An 18442-nucleotide genomic window follows, 5' to 3' on the forward strand; every position below is an offset into this window, starting at 1 on the left:
GGCATTTAATTCTACAACATGCATATAGTTCTGCCTTGTGAAAACAGTTACAGTTTTGTCATTAACTTCAGCGTCAGCAGATAAAACTTGTAGGCAAGAAATCTATTATGCAAATGTCTTAAAAAGGCAATCTGCTTGTAGTGGAAATGCTGAATCACAGCTTGAAGCAATGATTGAGCACCTGGTGGGCAGGCAGGGCCAACCCAGCGGAGCTCAGGTGCATGCAGTGTACCTGTGTGACTGGAAGGGGTGGAGCCAGGTTTCACCCCTTCCCAGACCTTGTTTAAGAGCTAGCAGTGGAGGCAAGGGTATCTTGCTGGGGATCCCTGCCTACCTGAGGCTTTCTAAAGGTAAGAAAATTTTCTTCCTTTGTTTCTGTGTCTACAGCTGCTGCATTTGTTTCCTGTTAGCATTTTGTTTCCTGTTGTTGTTCTTTTTGGTCAGTCTGCAGAAACTTAATTTCCAGCTGACGAGAGAGAAGGGTGACTTCATTTTACTTTCAGACAGTGCTTCTGTATATTTCCAGCAGAATACTTGTCTTTCCTGTAGTGGCCCATTGATCTGTGCTTTACCATCTGACTCACTGCCTGTGCCGGGCTCTGTCCAGAAGCTCACCTACATAAACAGTCCCTTCTAGTTTGTATAGCTGACAATCTCTGTGATACATTCAGAACTCCTTACTTGTCTTTGCTGTATCCTCTCCTGTTTTTTTCTGCCACTGTGTCAAGTTTGCTTTAAATTATAATACTGTCCCTTGTGACTCTTGTAGCCCCTGTCAGTTTGTTGTTGTTTGTGAATAATATTTGATACAGAAGATGTGGGAATCCATTTGATTCACCTCCTTAGTTTGGTAACAAATCACTGATAAACGTTAAGCTAGGTTTTCCATCCGGTTGCATATCTGTTTAGTGTAGCTTATGCTGTTCAGGATTTTAAACCTTCTTTGAGAAATGCTGTGAGACAGTGCTGTGTTCGTACAGCACGCCTGCTGCTGTTTCTCTTTCTGGGGAGGCCTTTTGCCTCCTTGATGGAGGAGGAACTTGGTTCATTTGTGGTATTTCTTTGATGTGGCCGTTTTCTGCTTTTGATGTTCCTACCTACTTGAGTATAGGAAGTCTTCAATATTTGATGTTTTAGCCTCTGCAGATTCACAGTAGAGCCTATTTAAACTCCTTCACTAAACTCCTAAGTTGAGTGCTGAGAATTGGTTTGTGAATTCATCAAAACACAATATTCATGGTGATACTTGGAGCAAATCTCTGGATTTATCCCATATATAACGCTTCCCGTTGAGGACTTCAGTCTTTTCATTCTATGTACAAATGGGCAATGAACATATTTTCTAAGCGTATCTCTTTATTTTAAAAATAATAAGGGTTTCAGCTTTTCATTCATTGTTCTTTTAATTTTGAATGCACTGTGGTACAAACATTGCCACAGCTCTGCTTTTAGGGTCTGTAGAACAATATGAGTTGGGAGGGACCCTTGAAGGCCATGTAGTCTGCCCCCTGCAATGAGTGGGGACGCTTACAGCTCCATCAGATGCTCTGAGCTTGTTGTGGCCTGGCCTTGGATGTCTCCAGGGATGGGGCTTCCATTTCATAGTAGGATTGAATTGATGTACAATAATAAAGTGCTGTACTTGCGCTTTCATTTGAAACTGTAGTTAGTTTTGGTAGCTCCTACTAGGACATTTCAGTGGAATTCTGTGGACCTAAGTTTTACAGATTAAAATGAGTTTTCTGCCTTAGGAAGACTTCACTTTGAGCACTTAAGCATTACAAGCATTTGCTTGTAGGGAAGCCGTATTCTGTCCTTTACACAAGCAATCAAAGTAATCTCTCCTGTTAGCTTCCAGCTTCTTCAAGATATATTGCATGCTTGTCTGTAACTGTATACACACTGGTGTTAGGATATTTATGAAGAAAGAAAACGTGGTGCTTCAGTTCAAGTTGATGGTTGCTCAGTTCAATTTGATCATGTACAGCGCTTTTAGAAATCATAAAATGAGGAAATTAATTTTGGTAAGGAGTTCTGTAAGTTGGACTTCTGTAAACTGCACATCTGGGTTTAATGGGATAATTGACAGTAATGTTAGAAAAGAGATTGACTAGGTCAGAGCAGAAATGAACAAGCGTTTGCATTCCCCTGTGTCCTTGTCGCTTTTCTATGCTTGGTCACTGAAGGACTTTCTGGGTAACGGTGTTTGCACTTCAGGTTTCCTACCGAAGAAGTCTGCCTTTCTATCACTCATGAGATTTTTTTTTTTTCCCCTAGGACTTCTTTTGCTGGCCATCTGGCAGGGATTCTTGTTGGACTGATGTACACAATGGGTCCTCTGAAAAAGATCATGAAAGCCTGTGCAGGTAGCCTGCTTTGCTTTATAAAATCTGCATGAGACCTTGGTGCTCTGAAAAATGAGTACGTCTTGCATACAATTGCAGACATTGATGCAGTTCCAGCAGATTTTTAGGGAACTAAAGGTGGAGTGACTGTTAAACTGATGGCAGAAGAAAAGCTCACCTTCTTGTTTTACTCATCCATATCAAAGGTGTATTTCAGGTGTAATGTTTGTGCTGCAAGGAATACATTTTTACCATTCTTTTAAAGCTATGTATTTGAGCTAAAATATTCCATCTAAGATGTCAACCAAAATGGTATTTTAAATGGAGTGTGAAGCAAGAGAAATAAGCCAGAACGCAGTACGTTTCCATGTTGGGTTTCTGTTGCTTGTGTTGGTTCATGTGGAAATTTTCAAGGTTAGGAAAACGTTGAGGGATGCTTGAGATATTGTTACAAGATTCCTCCGGTTTTGTGACACTGAATTGATACAGGTTTTTGTACTGTAGAAACAGTTTCAAAAGATGGCAACTTTCAATGTGTTTGTATGCTAGCATCTATTTTTAAATTTAGCTGTGCTGTTATATGAGCATGCCTTTAAACTTCGGGGTTTTACTTAGAAGTCTGAGATCCGTTGCAACTGTGTGCTAGGCTTGGTTGTCACAGTACCTGTCTGTTACCTAATAGGTAGGGCAGCTCATGACTTCATCCTAATTGTATGTGTGTTATTCTTATTTCTAGGTGGCTTTTCTTCATTCACAGACCCTGACAGGCCAAGAAACGACTACTCGGGCTATTCAGGTAAACGTGCTCATCCACTTTCCTAAAAACTTATTTTGGTTTTATAAATATGAATGTAATTTTTGCTAGTAATAGAAAACATGCAGAAGAGCTGACCAAATGGAGAATTTTGCCCCTGAGTATTTCAAAAGTATTTGGTTTGTAATTCCTAAGCAAATATCCTAGTTGTACTTCCCTTACAAATAGCGGCAAGGGTTGTTGTGACTTAAAAGTGTATTTACCCTGGCTTTTTATTAATCCAGTTCTCAAATTAAAGTTTTAATGTTTGACCTAAAGACCAGTAAAAAATAATAATAAAAAAAGGAATATAGTGCAGTAAGATAAGATGTGCACATAGGAGATGTAGGCTTCATGAGCTATCTGTTTCCAGCTGGCATTCTCAGGCCAGCTACCACTGTTCACCTAGCTACAGTTTGTTCAGCTGCATTTCTGTGTTCATAATGACCAAACCTTCCTTCAGGACTCCAATATAGCAGGATGTGTGGAAAATCAAATGGTTTATATTGGAAAAGGCAATTTAATTTGCTAATGAAGATAAGAACTTGCACTTGACATTTAAATTCTCTAATCTGCTGCAGCCATTGTACAGACACCCAACTGCTCAGGGTGGGGGTGGGGGTTAAAGGCAACCTTTGTGGAACAGAAACAGATCCTGAACTGTCCTGTATTTCTTTTCCAACTCTTCCTAACCAGCAGCGATACTTCGTGTAGTGTAGAATGATACAGGGGACTACACAGCACCTGAGAGGAAGTTGTAGGGCACTGGCAAAAAGGAAGTCTGGTTCTTGTTGTATGGCTTGAGCAGTCCCCAGAGAAACCAAAGTGTTCATGTGCATGAGTTCATGTGCATGGAAGGGAGATAAAGGAGCGAGGTTAACATGAATTAACCTGTCTACCAAGCTCGGCTTTAGACGTAACTATTTTTTTCCTAGTAAATTCTTTTCTGTAAACTGAATTGTATTGTAAAATATACATATTTTTGATACATACACATATTTTTTTTTCCTTATGTATATTCTTCACAATTATCTTTCATCCTGCTTACAGAAGACTTTGAGGAAGAGTTCACCTTTTGCTTGTTCTATGATACAGTAATACATTTGGTCATCTGTGAATTAGGAATACTCTGTGTAGAGCTGCAGGTTCACCATACATATACAGTACAACCTTACCTTGATTAATTCTTTATTTTCTGGTATTGCTGAGTTATTGCTGCCTGACTTTAAATATCAATTAAAATCAAAAATAAATAGGTAACCAGAATGGGTTTATGAAACAGTAAGAGGAAACAGCTTTAGAAGGAAAAAATATTTCAACTATAATTTTAACATGGTAATTGGTGACTGAATTAGGTTTTCTCCAAAGACAGTTCATGAATAAAATATTAGGATACTTATTGTGATTTAATAGGAACACCTTGAACATGTCAATGTTACTGAATTGTTTCTCATCGTAAAACAGGAGGTTACGGCTTTGTCAGCACTTATTTGTACAGCATCACATTTACCAAATTTTACAGTAAACTTAAAAGATGACATCCTTTTTTTTTTTATCAGATAAAACCAGGATTTTTATAGTCTTCATGCAGGCAGTTTTCAAGCTTCCAGAAAATAAATGTGTAGCTGAGAAGACATTCATTCAGATTAACATAATGTAGAGGGGAATAAAAGAAATAGATAAAGATAGCATCCAAAATGTGTATCTGTGTCAACTAAGTGCTGTCCTGCGGTTGGTTTTATGTTTTTCAGCAGAATTGTCTCTTAAATATAGCCACTGTGACCGAAGGGCTTTTCAAGCTTGTTAAAATATGACTAATTTATAGAGATTTAAAAATACATGTTCAGCATTTTCTAAGCAGAGGAATAGCAGATAATTGAGAAATGGCAGAAGTTCAGCTTGCAGGAGGACAATACCAAATCTTTGCTGTGCTTTTATGAAAATCCCTCTCAATGTCAGTTGTTATCTGTTCCCAAAAGGGCAGGATTGCATTTTTGTGTCCACCTGTAATGTGCATGTGCTTATATAAAGCCATGTGCACACACGTGTATGAAATCAGTTACATCTCAGTTTGTAGTCTATGCTTGTTAGTTTTCCTTACAGAAATTCCGCATGGTATCTGTAACTCATGAGATAATACATGACTATTACTGATGCTAATAATCTGAGGGTAAAGAGGTGGCATGCTGTACTTGTTTCATGCAGAAATATTTCCATTATTTCCTTTGTTTTGAAAATCTTGTGTACCTTCTCTAATCATGTGGGTAAAACTGGCTGTGTTTCTGTACTTTGGTTCTTCCAAATCTAATGTCTGGTTGTTTAGGAGAGAAGTGAAATTATCCAACATTTTATATTCTGAAGAATACAGCATTTAGAAAAGAAGTTGGGACTTTGCTCATTGCTTTTTCTCAGGCTGGGTTTTCTGTGTTCAGGCAGGATTAGGTTCTGCTAAATGAAGTCTCATTCCATTCTCTAGCCAGGTTGTTTTCTTCTCTTTTAAATCCCACGTGTTTGGGTGGATGGTGGTTTTTCACACTTGTTTTTGACTGACTTTGTTCATGGACAGAAATGTCTGGTACAGGAAAATACAGTGGTTGCAGATGAGATCTGCGGGCAATGTTGGCTTTTTTTTAGAGCAGGCGTAGTGCAGTATTGTGTATATTCCCACAAAAGAAATGCAGAGTTCTTTAGACGTGTTCTAGGTGCAAACATGACTTGCACTTAGCATGATGCATTGTTTATGGGGTGGGGCACACATGGAAAAGCCTGAAGCCCACGTGGTTGTCTTGTTGCTGTTGGGTGATTGAAGGCCCAGTACTGGTAGTTACATGTTGGGGGCTTATCTTCTTTTCTTTTTTTAAAGGAGCTGATGTAAACTGTCTTTCCATTTATTTGAACCTTGAAGTAATGGTAATGCTATAACATCTGTAACAGCGCTGTAATGCTGGAGATCCTTGCTATGTCTTCATTGTTGCTATTTATCTCACTCCAGTTCTCCTGACTCCTAATCATATTTCTTTTCTTTTCCAAATGAAACTGATTTGTGTAAGAAAGGCACCGTAAGGATAACATCTGCTTTCACCCTCTCCCACTGTGTAGCAGCCGATTATTTTCTTTGTTTTCACTTCACAGAGTATTACAGATATCCAGATGATCAATACAGAACACCAAACAACTATTATGACTATACAGGTGGGCTCACTGAAGAGGAACAGCTTGAAAGGGCAGTGCTAAACAGTCTGAATGAAAGAGGTATGAATTTCATTACATGTCATCTTTCAGGTCACGGTTCGTGTTGAGGTGCAGGAACAGGGAGGCTGTGGTGTTCATTATTTATGTTCAGGGTTTGGACATCCCTTCAGAAGTGACCAAATGTTTCCAGGTAGAATTTTCAGAGAACACAATGTGAGGATGCAGCGTCATTCTTCACGTAACTGCATGTGTTAGTAATTGCTTATTGTTAATTGCTGCTACTACAGGAAAAGAAATGCTTTTATAACAAACAAACCTTAAGTAAACAAAGGCGCTGTGCCAAAAACAAACACACCACCTCTCATTCTCAACTGTAATATGAAGCAGCGTAACAGAAATATTGATGTTGCTGTTGTTTAAACTTCCTGCTGATTTAGTTTTATATATGTATTGGAGGAGTAATGGAGCAATTTCTTGACGTTGTTCTCTTTCACCCTGAAGAAAGTTTATATGAGAGATAGCTGAAAGGTGGGGGGGAAAGAGTAATTTAGGAATAGGAATGCTGTTTGTTTTAATTGCAATTTATCAGTTGAATTGATGTCAAACGTATTAATTGAGATATATTTTATTTTTCTATAATTCAAATGAGGTCAAGAGGGAAAGAAAAACATCTTGGGATATACTTCTCAGCTTCTGAAAACAGACATGAAGGAAATATACTTAGTAGGCTAACAGTACGTTATTGGAGCATCACGTGTAAAATTTACGTCAGTTGTGCTCATAAAAAAAACTTCTTTATGGCTGTTAGAAATTGTAGGCAAAATAGGAAAATGAGTAGCTTCACAAATCCTTATCGCTAACTTTCACAGCTGCTGTGATCCTATTTGTTATGAAGAACATCATTGTGTTATCTGCAGGGTTTTCAACAAGGCAGCAGACAAGGCAGCGTTGTGGTATGAAAAGGCTTTTCAGCCTGAAAAATTGATTAACTTTTTAAGTAAAGACAGCTTTTTGCTTTGTTGCATTACTTGTGGGAAGTCAGCTTGGAGGCAGAAGTGCAGTCTTTGGGGAAAAGTGGTCATAAAAGTATTTTCTTCTAGTTGTCCTTGCTTTCATGTGCTCACCTTTGTTCTCTCATGAAATTTGCTCCTAACTGCCCTTAAATGGTGTGAAACCAGAAACTTGAAAAAACAGGAAAACCCGCTCTGGTTCCTGCAGCAAAACTGTCACTGTGGTATGGTTAGAAATTACAGTAATCTGAGCAGTTCCCTTAAAAATCACACTGCACTGAAAACGTTGGTACTTAGTGAGGGGCTTGGCTTTCAAGGAAGTGAATAAGATAGCATCTGGTTCATCTTTCTGTCGGCAGAAGTTGGTGTGTTTGATATCATTATGTTGTCTTAGGAATTGTAACAATAAATAAAACCAAATAGTATCAGTATTTTGTCCTACGTAAATGTAAGTATTTTAGGCATATTCCTTCCCAAAAAAAGCTTTATTGGAAGGGACACTTTCCTGGCATTTTAGATGATGTTTTACAGCATTTTTTAACTGATTGAGAAAGATCTTTCTGAAATTGTCAAAACCAGTGTTAGGCGATGTTTGCTGCAAGAATATAAGACGTGTTTGTGGTTGTTTGGTTTTTTAAGCTATCACGTAAATACTCCTAACCTTTTTGTTTGCTTATTTTTCCAAGCAGTCAGTGTACGGAGTCCTGCTCTTACGGGTCCAGCTGAGTGCCTGTGGCTTCTGAGTTGTTGGAGCATAGGCACGTAATGGCTGCATTGTGACTTGGGGCGAAGGGTGGTTTAGATGCAGTCTTAAAACAGCTGGCCCTCGTTTTGAAGCCTTAAGTCACACAGTAGAAGGAAAAGCTGTAAGTTTTTATTGGATTCTCAAGTATCCAAAGATGTCGTATTCTGAGCTTACTGTGGAAGGGATATGTACATAAGAGCTGATATTACAGTAGAAGAAAGTGATGCTATTTTCACTGCCATAGAATGCAGTCAGTTTGTAATAACAAGGACAAAATTGATAATATAAATTATTGGACGGTTTGCATCTCAGTCTTTCATACATCAGTGTGGAAAACCTCCACTTTCTTCCGCAGCCTTTAAATTATTTACATTACTGTAGGTGAGTGTACTTTCTGCCCGTGTTTTGAAGTTCCATGCTGCATTTGGACAAAGATGAATTTTCAACTATAAGAGAGAATGTATTTTTATTTGGTGGATGCTCTTTGAAACCTGAGAAAGCTAGAGATGCTAGTTTAATTCAAAGTATGTCTCACTGCTGGATAGCTGGTGTGCTGAGTCACAGGTTTAAGTACAGTTTGAGGCAGCAGCATTTCTGATGTCTGTGGTCGTGTTTGTTTGCAGTACTGGTTAGAGCTTTTGGACCTCGCGGTAAGTGGGAAAATGTATCACATTGTGTGGTGTTCAGTGCAATGATGTTCCTACAGATGTCGTTTTCAGTGGTTTAGAGCAGTGCTTTAACTTTGCACTGCTTTTTCCTACTTGCCATTTCAATTTGGAAAAGATTTGAGAGTTCAATTTCTAAAGTATTTCATAAAACAAGTTACTTAATGTTCATCTTACCTACAGGCATAGGTCTTATTTCTAAAATAAAGTAATACAGGGTATGTAATTGATCATACCAATGTTAGAGCAACACAAAGGATGAGATGGAATTTTTTGTGCTAATGAGCAAATAGAATATTCTTCCTGTCAGTGTGAAAATAATTAGCTTCAGTGAGTACTGTCCTTTCAACAGAAGATGTTTGCGTGATGTTTGCTGTGGCAATTATATGGATGATGAAACAGGTACTTAACGTGACTAGAAGTTACATGAAATAATTTGAAGCAGACACGGAAATGGATGTAAACACAGGTACCAGAACTGAAATTCAGGGTGCTCTTCTCTGATTCATCTTTTCCAGCTGTGACATTTAAACCATCACAGTTGCTCTGTAGCTTGGCTGAAAAAAGGATAGTGGTAATTTTTTTCTTAGTTGGGCAAATGCATTTATGAGGGTTTTTAGGCCACAAGATTTATCATTAGATTTGGAATGTAGATGTGTTGTATCAAATTGCTGTGTTAGTATCCTGCCAGGCTAGTAAAGCCATCTGTGGCACGGTACAGAATGCCCTGCTATCACTTCTTGTCCATGACCGCAAACTAATTTGTATTAAGAGGTGCATCAAGTTCAGTCTCAGCCATTCTTTATATAATCTCAAGCATGAGTTACCTAGGCCCAGCATGAAGGTACTGTGTTCCTGCTGGTTCTATACCTGAACTATGTGGTTTTACTATGCAGCTAGAATATATGGCTTTCTGTTCTCGTTTAATCCTCGTATTAGCAGCTGTCTTTAATGTACCCCCAGTATGCCCTATCTCTTCTCTATTGTTTCCTTTATGTTCTGCTTGGAAGAATATCTCGATTGGTGTGGGATGTGGGTTTGCATTTTTGTGGCGGTGGGCGCTGGGTTGTTTTTGTGAGCTGAACTTCCAAGTTTGTGGTTTTCAGTCTCAAGAATGTTAAGAATCCCTTGCAAACTCATGTCTCTGCACAAAGGAATTTTCCTCTTAAGTTTTTAAACGTGTAGGTGATGGTCTTTTGTATTCTGTGGTTAAAGTGAAATGCCTATAAATGTGTATGTAGATAGTCTTCCTATATGTTACAATGCAAATTTCTAGATGTGCCTTTCTTTTATTCCAATTTAAATGAAGAAAAAGTTTGTGGCCCAGCATAGGCTAACCTTAGGTACATCTGCAATGTGGGTATGAAATATGTAGGCATCTGGCTTGGCAGTTCTCTGAATTTCATTTTAGAGTTCCTATTCCTGTTTCCTTGTATTGAGTCTGGGCTTTTTAATAGTACCCAATGAAGTGTGCTAAATCCATTGAAGACTGCAAGAAGTATGAAACAAATGCTGTATAATTCCATCTATCTTCAGAGCTCCCTTCCCCATTTGCTACTGTAGGGATGCTAGTCATTGCATTTAACTGATGGCTTTCTGAAGATATGCCTTAGAATAAACTATATGCTCAAATGTGCAGTGCATGATACCAGACTGAAATACGCTTCCAAAGACCCATGCTAAGATTGGTGCCTTGATTCTTTAAGTCCAACTTCTTTTTTTTTTTTTAGGTGACGTTTGGTCTTAAGTGCCCAGCAATGTGTTCTGGGCAGAAAGTTCTCCTGAGTAACACTGCTTCTAAAATAACTTTCTAAACAGCTTCCTGAGACGGTATCTGTGGTCTGTGTTCCTGACCACCGGCGCTGTGCTGGGGCAGATATCCAGGAAACGGGTATTGCTCGCTCCTCTCTAATTTGCCCTGGCTGTAGCGCTGTGTTAAGGTCACTAATTGCAGTATTTGACATCTGGGGATGACGACACTCGCGGTGCAGCACAGCCTTTGTTCCTTCCATCAAACATTTGGTACCGTAGCTGGCATTTTTGGAAACACTGCCTTGTGTGGCCCACTTTATGCAACAGGGCAGTTCCCAGGTTCTGATTATTGCCACAAACGATTTGATCATGTGAAAGTCTCAGTAACCGTTGTGTTTGCACTGTATTACTTAGGACACACAGTATCAACGTAGATCTTCATGCTAAAAAGTATACAGAGTACTGCTTTTTTTTTCTCTGGCTTCTTAAGTTTATGAGAACATTTTTGAAGGTACCACCAATGCAGCTTTCTTTTGGATCCTTTCCTTCACACAGGTTTCAACTGATGAAAATAGCAAGAAAACATTTTAATAAAGAAATAGTTAAACCTTTGTGGCTAGAAATGTTTTCCTTACGTTCATGCTACTTCTATTATAAGAGCTGGATCTACATATGGAGATAGTCTGTTCTTGGTGTTTTGATCCAAGACTCAGTGATACAGATGCAAGCCTTTTTATTGACTTCAGTGGTCTCTGGACTTTTTTCCCTTTAGTAACTTGAACTTTTTTGTAGAGGAAGAAATGTTCCTTCCACAGTGGGTTTGGCAGGGTCACCTTGCTGGAGAACAGGCCCTTCTGCTGAACAGCTGTGGACGTAATTAGAATAAGCTGTGTGGGGGCTACATTACAGTGATTTCTTCCACTCTGGAGAAAGTGGGAGTTGCTGCGGAGTGGCTTCAGTCGTCATTGGTGTTTCCATCCATCTGTCTGGGATTCTTGGTCTTGGTGTTGGGAAGAGGATATTGTTTGGAGTTCCTTTGTTGTTGTGTCTTTGTTAGGCATGCAGAAATGCACTAGAAGAAAAACAGTGTTTTTTCCCAAACATGATTTTTAGGACATTAAATTTCTTGAGAACCTGAACAAACTTGGTTTACCACTAAAAGCTTCTCCAGACTAAGATGAGTGAATAATCCTAATCCTGGAATTATCTGTTAAATTACTATTTTATTAATTTCTGTTGTTTTATCACTGGATTAATTCTATAGATGGAGTGTAACTTGTACTTTGTTTGTTGGGACTGTCTCAAAAATGCTCTCAATCTTTTCCTGATGTCGGACTACATAAATAAGTATTTTCTAGTAGTTTCGTGGAAAGTATAAATCTCCTGTTGTCTTGTTGGCCAAAATCCTGGCTACGTCCTTACAGTCCTGAGGCTGTGTTCTGGTTTGCATCTCTTCTATATTAATTTTTTTTCTATTGAGTCTGTACCTTGCATTTAAAAAAACAAGTATCTATAATTATACACATATGATAAATGCACAAACATTCCCTGCTCTTGTTGATGTGCAGCAGCATACAGAACAACTTCACCTTTCATGCTCAATCTTTCTGACGCTTTTGGAAGCTCTTGAAAGTCCTATTGCCTAACCTAAAACTGAGGCCATTACTTCAGAGAGCAGGAGGAACTGAGTGTTTGAGGCAGTGTTTCTGTGGTGGGTATGAAAGGCAGAATGAAAACTCCGCATGGTGATTGTCTTATTTTTCTTCCTTAGACCACATTTAACGCAAAGGAGAAAAACGATCGCTTCAGTCATCCTATGGCTTTTTGTTATTACACTGACAGGATGTCATGTTTCAAATTGTCCTTAGATCTGATCTGGTTTAGAGAGCAGTGTGTAGGTGAAGGCTAAGCAAATGGCCTCCTGGCACTGCCAGCTGGCCTGCTGGGTTTGGTTTGTCTGCCAGAGACAGCTGCTGCACACCGTGATCAACATCTCCAGTGCTTCTGGAAATCTTTTGTGGAGTGGTGTGGTTGCTTTGTGTTTGCATTGTGTGTGGTTGGAGGCTCACATTCATGTATCATTCAACAGATAAATGTTCTTCTGAATAACTAGAAATTGTGATATGGGCTATTCCTTGTCAAGTACAGTAGTGTCCGTTGACATGTATTCAGAGAGAATAATTAGCCTGCCGTAACCGTGCTTCCTATAAACCTTGCAGTTCCCCCAACAAGTTGTTCATTTCTTACTTGCACAAACCTCAGTCACAGGAAATCAAAGGTAAGGCCGATATAGTGATCCTTAAGCCTTGTGGAAGTGTAAATTAGGGTTGCAGAATTATAGACTACCTTGATTCAGAAGGGACCTACAAGGATCTTCAAGTCCAACCCTGGCTCCACACAGGGCCACCCAAACCCTATCTCTGAGAGCACTGTCCAAATGCTCCTCAAGCTCCAGCAGCTCGGGGCTGTGCCCACTGTCCTGTGGTGCAGAACCTCCCCAGCACAGCTCCATGCCGTTCCCTCAGGCCCTGTCGCTGTCACACAGAGCAGAGCTCAGCGCTGTCCCTCCCCTCCCTGTGAGGAGCTGCAGCCGCTGTGAGGGCTCCCCTCAGCTCCTCTGCTCTGGGCTGAACAAACCCAGGGCCCTCAGCTTCTCCTCACACCTCCTTCTCTCCAGACCCTTTTCTGCCTTTGCAGCTCTCCTTTGGATGCTCTCTAATGAGAGCTTTATGTCCTTATATTGCCATGCCCAAAGCTACAACTAGTGCCTGAAGTGCAGCCATGCAGAGCAGGTGTATGAGCTCTTCTAATCTTTCTGGCCTGAAAGTCCTGGGCTTCTAAGTGTAGAGCAGTTTTTCTACTAGCTAAACTACAATGTGTATTTAATAATAAGTGAAAATGTTTACCAAAGTGTTATCTGTTTTGCAGTAATAGAGATTTAGTTAGACTACCTGCAATTACATTCTATTGTTGGTCCTCTAGCTGTAAACTTTAGCAACAAAAGAATCACACAGAATCACAGAATGGCCTGGGTTGGAAGGGACCTCAAGGATCATGAATCTCCAACCCCCCTGCCGGGCAGGGCCACCAACCTCCCCATTTACTAGACCAGGTTGCCCAGGGCCCCATCCAACCTGGCCTTGAACTCTCACAGTAAGAGAGTATCCTCCATATGCACAGGAGACATTTCTTGTTCACAGTCGAATTAATTTTAAAATATGGTATGCGAAGGCTTAGTGCTATGCTCCAATTTCTGTGCTGTGTCCTTTTTGTCTCTGCTGTTGCTGCTGTTTCTGAAATACTGTGAATGCAGTCTTAAAGCCCATTAGTCCTGAAGTTTTTTGCTGATGTGTCAGAAAGATTACATTCTCTTGTTGTGCGGTTGTGGCCTAATTACCACTGCTGAACAGCATGGCCTATAAATATTTTGGTTAGGTAAGGACATTACTTCATTAATATTTCTGTTGTAATTACAAAAGACGGCAGAACTATTTTGGGTAATGGGGTAATTCAGATATATGCAGTTGTATACTTACGTTCCTATTTTAAAGCTCACTGAAACAACTTCACTCCTCAGCGCGTTGTTTGATGTACAAAAATATCTCTTCACGAAGGTTTCACAATACGCTGCTGGTCTTATTTGGGTGTCAGCAGATCAAGGAGCGTTTTGCATCCTTGTTATAAAATCTTGTTCCGTTTCTAGTGCTTATTGGAGCTCCGTGTATTTAATGAATTGAGCGGATATTGGGGCACTCTGCCAGAACTTGTCTCAATTTGCAAATGATATCTGGTTTCTGAAGTAACACCTGCCCACAGATGCTGCATAGAAAAATCCACGACTTCGTGAGACACCTCGGTGTTCAATGGGCAGTGGTGTGACAGGAAATGTTTTTTTAATTGAAGTGTTTTAATGATCATTAAAAAAAATCAGCATTACAGTGCAGTTTTGATGCTGTATGGTGCAGCCATTTGCAGGATTTACGGTCTTGACTGTATTACTCTTCATATGTCAAAATTCATATCTTAAGCCTGATCAGTCTTAACTTACTGATATTTTCTATTTATTTACCCCAGGTGTAACATATCAATTAAATATTGCAATTCTTGGTTCTTTTTTATCTTATGAAACTTTCATGCACTGACATAAACATCATTACTGAGAACAGTGTAACAAATGCAGTGTTTAATATTTTACTCACTGATAAAATTGTACTCCAATATGTTTCGCAGTATGAGGCATTCACAAATGTTGGTTTTAGAACATTCGTTGGGCATTCTTGGGCCTTTTTTTCCCTTTGTGCTACTGTGGAAGGCTCTGATGTCTGCTGACCTCCTTGCTTCGTGCTTTCCAATTTGGAGCTATTGGGCTTTATCACTCCAGGAGGAACGTTCATTGGGTGATGAAACGTTTCAAGCTTAAATTTAATTTCAGATTTGTCTCTGGCAGTTAAAACAGAGGGACAAACTGAAGATAAAGCACTAAAACGTGCATTAAATTAATTTTCTATTAATGAATTTAAAAGATATTTTCACCCAATGCATCTCGTTTCCTAAACATTGATGCTGTTGTTGCTGCCCAAACACTGGTATGCAGCTACAGCTATCTCTGGGTGCATTTTCCCACAGCTTCCCCATTGGCAGGCACAGAAGAAATTCTGACCAGGTTGTAGTACTTTCACAAAACACTGCATCAGGCAAGTGCTCTGCAAATTGAAATGCTCTTCTAAATGAATAAGAAATTAGAAGAACCCCTTTGTACGTTGGACTTCCTGTGAAGACGTGATGTGAACGGGTCTCACCTGCTTACTCCAAACTGCAATTAAAAATCTATTTTGAAAATGAGCGTGATAGCATGCTTGCCTTTGGTTTTCAGTGTTTGTTTGTACTGATATAAATGAGATCCTGAGGTGGACGTTTAAGAAATAACAAGTATCACAAAGACTGTTGCATTATTTTTAAGGCTTATTTGTTTATCCTGAATGCTGTGCTTTAGCTCAGAGGATGGTTTCTCATTTTTGTTTCTCAAGGCCCATTGGTTGAGGTTGTGTGTAACCACAACCTTTTAATCTTCTTTGCTCTGTAACTTAATGTGAATTTGGAGCAGTTGCTTTGCTTTGTTTTCTCTTGCATGCGCTGTTTTCTCCTGCAGTGCCAGGGCAGAGAACCTTCCTTCAGTCTTGGTGAGATATTTCTGCTCACTTTAACTTACAGTTCTCTCTAGCTGACATGCCAAATGTAGTTTATTTCCAAAACTGCTTGCTGCCAACTGAATATGGAGCTGTATGTGCATCTGGTATGGGTCAGCATGTTGGATTGCTATTATATAAGCAAATACAGAAGCTTATTTTGCCAGAAGTGGCTAGTGAGGATGTCTAAATATTAGAACAATCTGGAGCTTACTGTATGAAGTGGAGATTGTGAAAAATGCGTAACGCACGCTAGACTTCTGGGTGTGGGAGTGTTCTTTCTGTTATTTTCCACTTCAGAGTTTTAAGAGCACTTGTTGGAAATGGATAGTCCCAAACCATTGGAATTGGAAACATTTGATGCCTCGTTTCCTTTGTGTTGCGATGTTTGGGATTGCAGGGTATATGTGCATTTTTTTCAAGTGACAGAACGAAATAACAATTGTTTTTCATTGCCTTTTAGATTTTGGTGGAGCAACATACAATAATGAGCGGCGACCCTATGGTTTTTGGTTCCCCCCTGAGCAGCACTCAGAAGAGGAAATGCGAAGGCAGAGGCTTCGTAGGTTTTGGAGGCAATGACAGCAGCAGGTGTTGATGTAAACTGTACAGTGATATTCAGAATTACCAAAATATTTGCAAATTTATTTATTTGGGTTTCTTCGTTTTGTTTTTTACTGCGATTTCCAAAACTGCAAAAGATTTTGTGAGCTTAGGCTCAAAATTGGATAAAAATGAGCTGGGAATCAAAATGTGATCTTTGTCACTCCATTTTGACGCATCTTATATATGAAAGAGAACTGTTTTTTTTTTACCAAACTTTCCCTGAACTTCTGTGTCGCCTGGCTCTTTGACTGCTGGTATTCTTAGACAACAGGTTTTCTTCATCACAGAAAAAAAGAAACAAAAAAAAACCCCCCACAAAAACCAATAAACCCTTTTAAAATGTAAATTTAAAGCTATGCAATTCTTTTTTACATATTTTTGGTTTGAGATGAACAACTCTTCTGGGATTGGGACATGAATTGTCACTTGAAAAGACTGCCATGAGGACGATGGCTGGATCACATGAGTCTAGGCTTAGAGTTTTCATGGAAAGGAAGATGCATAAGCCATACAAGGAATAGATTTAGTTGTTAACTTATACTTTTTAGGAATACCTGTCTTCCTTTTTAAGAAGGTTTGGAAATTATATTGAATTATATTGTGCATATGTTGTTTATAGAGCTATAGAAATTCAGCTGTTCGACTCTATATGTATCTCATTTGAGGTCCAGTGAGCAGTGGTAGTAGTTTGCAGGCTGGTGGAGGTCTTGCCTTAATACAGTTCACCTGGAATTCTTCATTTTCTAAAAAGCATTTCTTGACTTAATTCCAGAGTAGCTGACAGCAGAGGTGGGAGCCCGGCTGTCCCTGTGCACAGGCCGTCTATTCGCTGTCCTGCTGGTGGCGTATCTGCCTGTTCAGCAATGTTAACTAACAAACCTGAAGCTTTTTTTTTTTTGAGTATCATTCTGAAAAACCATTCATTACCTAGACTTAATTTTCTTGTTTATGGGAAAAAATTCTTCTGAAAGATACTCCCGTAACTCTTTTCAGACCTGAAGAGGTGTGATTGAACAAAAATGATTTGATTTTTGTCCTTTGACACAGGATTGTTTGAAACTCTTTAGGATTCACATAATGTGGTGCTAGGATTAGCAATGTAATGATTTCTTTTCAGAGATATGATCACCAACTTGTGCTATATGAAGTCTGTCTCTCTATGAAGTTACGGATTGAGTGTAAAACAGTGTAAAAGGGGGAAAAAAAGTGATTATGTGGTTTAAATAGAGTGTACTTCCTGCTATTAATGTATGTGGGGGGGAGTTTATATTTGCTGTGAAACACATAAGCTGTTCTCCCACTAATGTGCCGTTCTTTCACCTTCCTACCTATTCCTGGTTGTTTGCCCAGCAGCGGCACACTTATGCTGGGTATGAGCTTCAAGGGTCAAAGGCATGAATGCGGTGTGACTTTGGATGTAGTTGTTTAGGTGATATAAAAACGCTGTTGATATTATACGCAGTGTTTTGTCAGATTCTAAAACAAAGGATAAGTAATGGTGAATTATGGTGTTCTTTGTCTTGCTTTTTTTCCTGATATGTGTGTGCCTTGGTTGTTTTTCAGTATATTCAGTCGCTGCAGAATAAAACAGCAGATACTCCTACCTTACAGCAGGCTAACTTTCTGATATTTAGTTAAATACCAAAAAAGCATAGAGTTTGCACATCTTGCTCAGTGTGTAATAATGATGTGTAAAGGAGGAAGTAGGAGTATTGTTTCCTCAGACAGAACTTAATGCACTGGTCAAATGCTTGTGCAATTTACTGTCTAACCATTATTTTAATTAAAACCCCTGCGCTTCACTACTTAGTTGAAAGAAGTGGAACAAAAACCAAAATGAAGAACATGATTACAACCACGTGAGTAACTCAGGAACTTCCTTGTACTTACATTTTGTTGAATGTTTGCCATTAAATCCTTAAGAAAACCTCTCAGCTCTAATAGTTCAGCTGTTTTCATTTTTTGTATAAAAAACTGAAATAAAGTTTTTTTATATTTCACAGTGTCTGTTTCTCATTATACTAATTACAGCATATATTTCAAACAGAGCTGCCATAATATTGTTAGAAATGAAGAATGGTGATACTGAGGGGGCAGATTAATTGTGCTGGGACTATTCCTGCTTCTTTTGAACTCGGTGGAAGTTTG

The 18442-nt window shown here is 39.2% G+C and overlaps 1 protein-coding gene across 9 annotated transcripts in view; it reads left to right on the top strand.

Annotated features, from left to right (window-relative positions):
- RHBDD1 (rhomboid domain containing 1) overlaps positions 1-18294 on the top strand; it is a 31068-nt gene extending 12774 nt beyond the window's left edge. For 7 of the 9 annotated variants that reach the window (XM_040706047.2, XM_015277001.4, XM_422616.8 and 4 more), the window contains exons 4-7: positions 2278-2366; positions 3082-3141; positions 6271-6390; positions 16152-18294. In XM_040706047.2, the coding sequence (XP_040561981.1) occupies positions 2278-2366; positions 3082-3141; positions 6271-6390; positions 16152-16270 (388 nt within the window). In that variant the 3' untranslated portion in view covers positions 16271-18294. The remainder of the gene's footprint in view (positions 1-2277; positions 2367-3081; positions 3142-6270; positions 6391-16151) is intronic. The other 2 variants (XM_046898625.1, XM_015277003.4) reach the window with 1 other exon arrangement.
- The last annotated feature ends 148 nt before the right edge of the window (positions 18295-18442 follow it).

Source organism: Gallus gallus, chromosome 9 (genome assembly GCF_016699485.2).
Source record: "Gallus gallus isolate bGalGal1 chromosome 9, bGalGal1.mat.broiler.GRCg7b, whole genome shotgun sequence".
Lineage (NCBI taxonomy): Eukaryota > Metazoa > Chordata > Aves > Galliformes > Phasianidae > Gallus > Gallus gallus.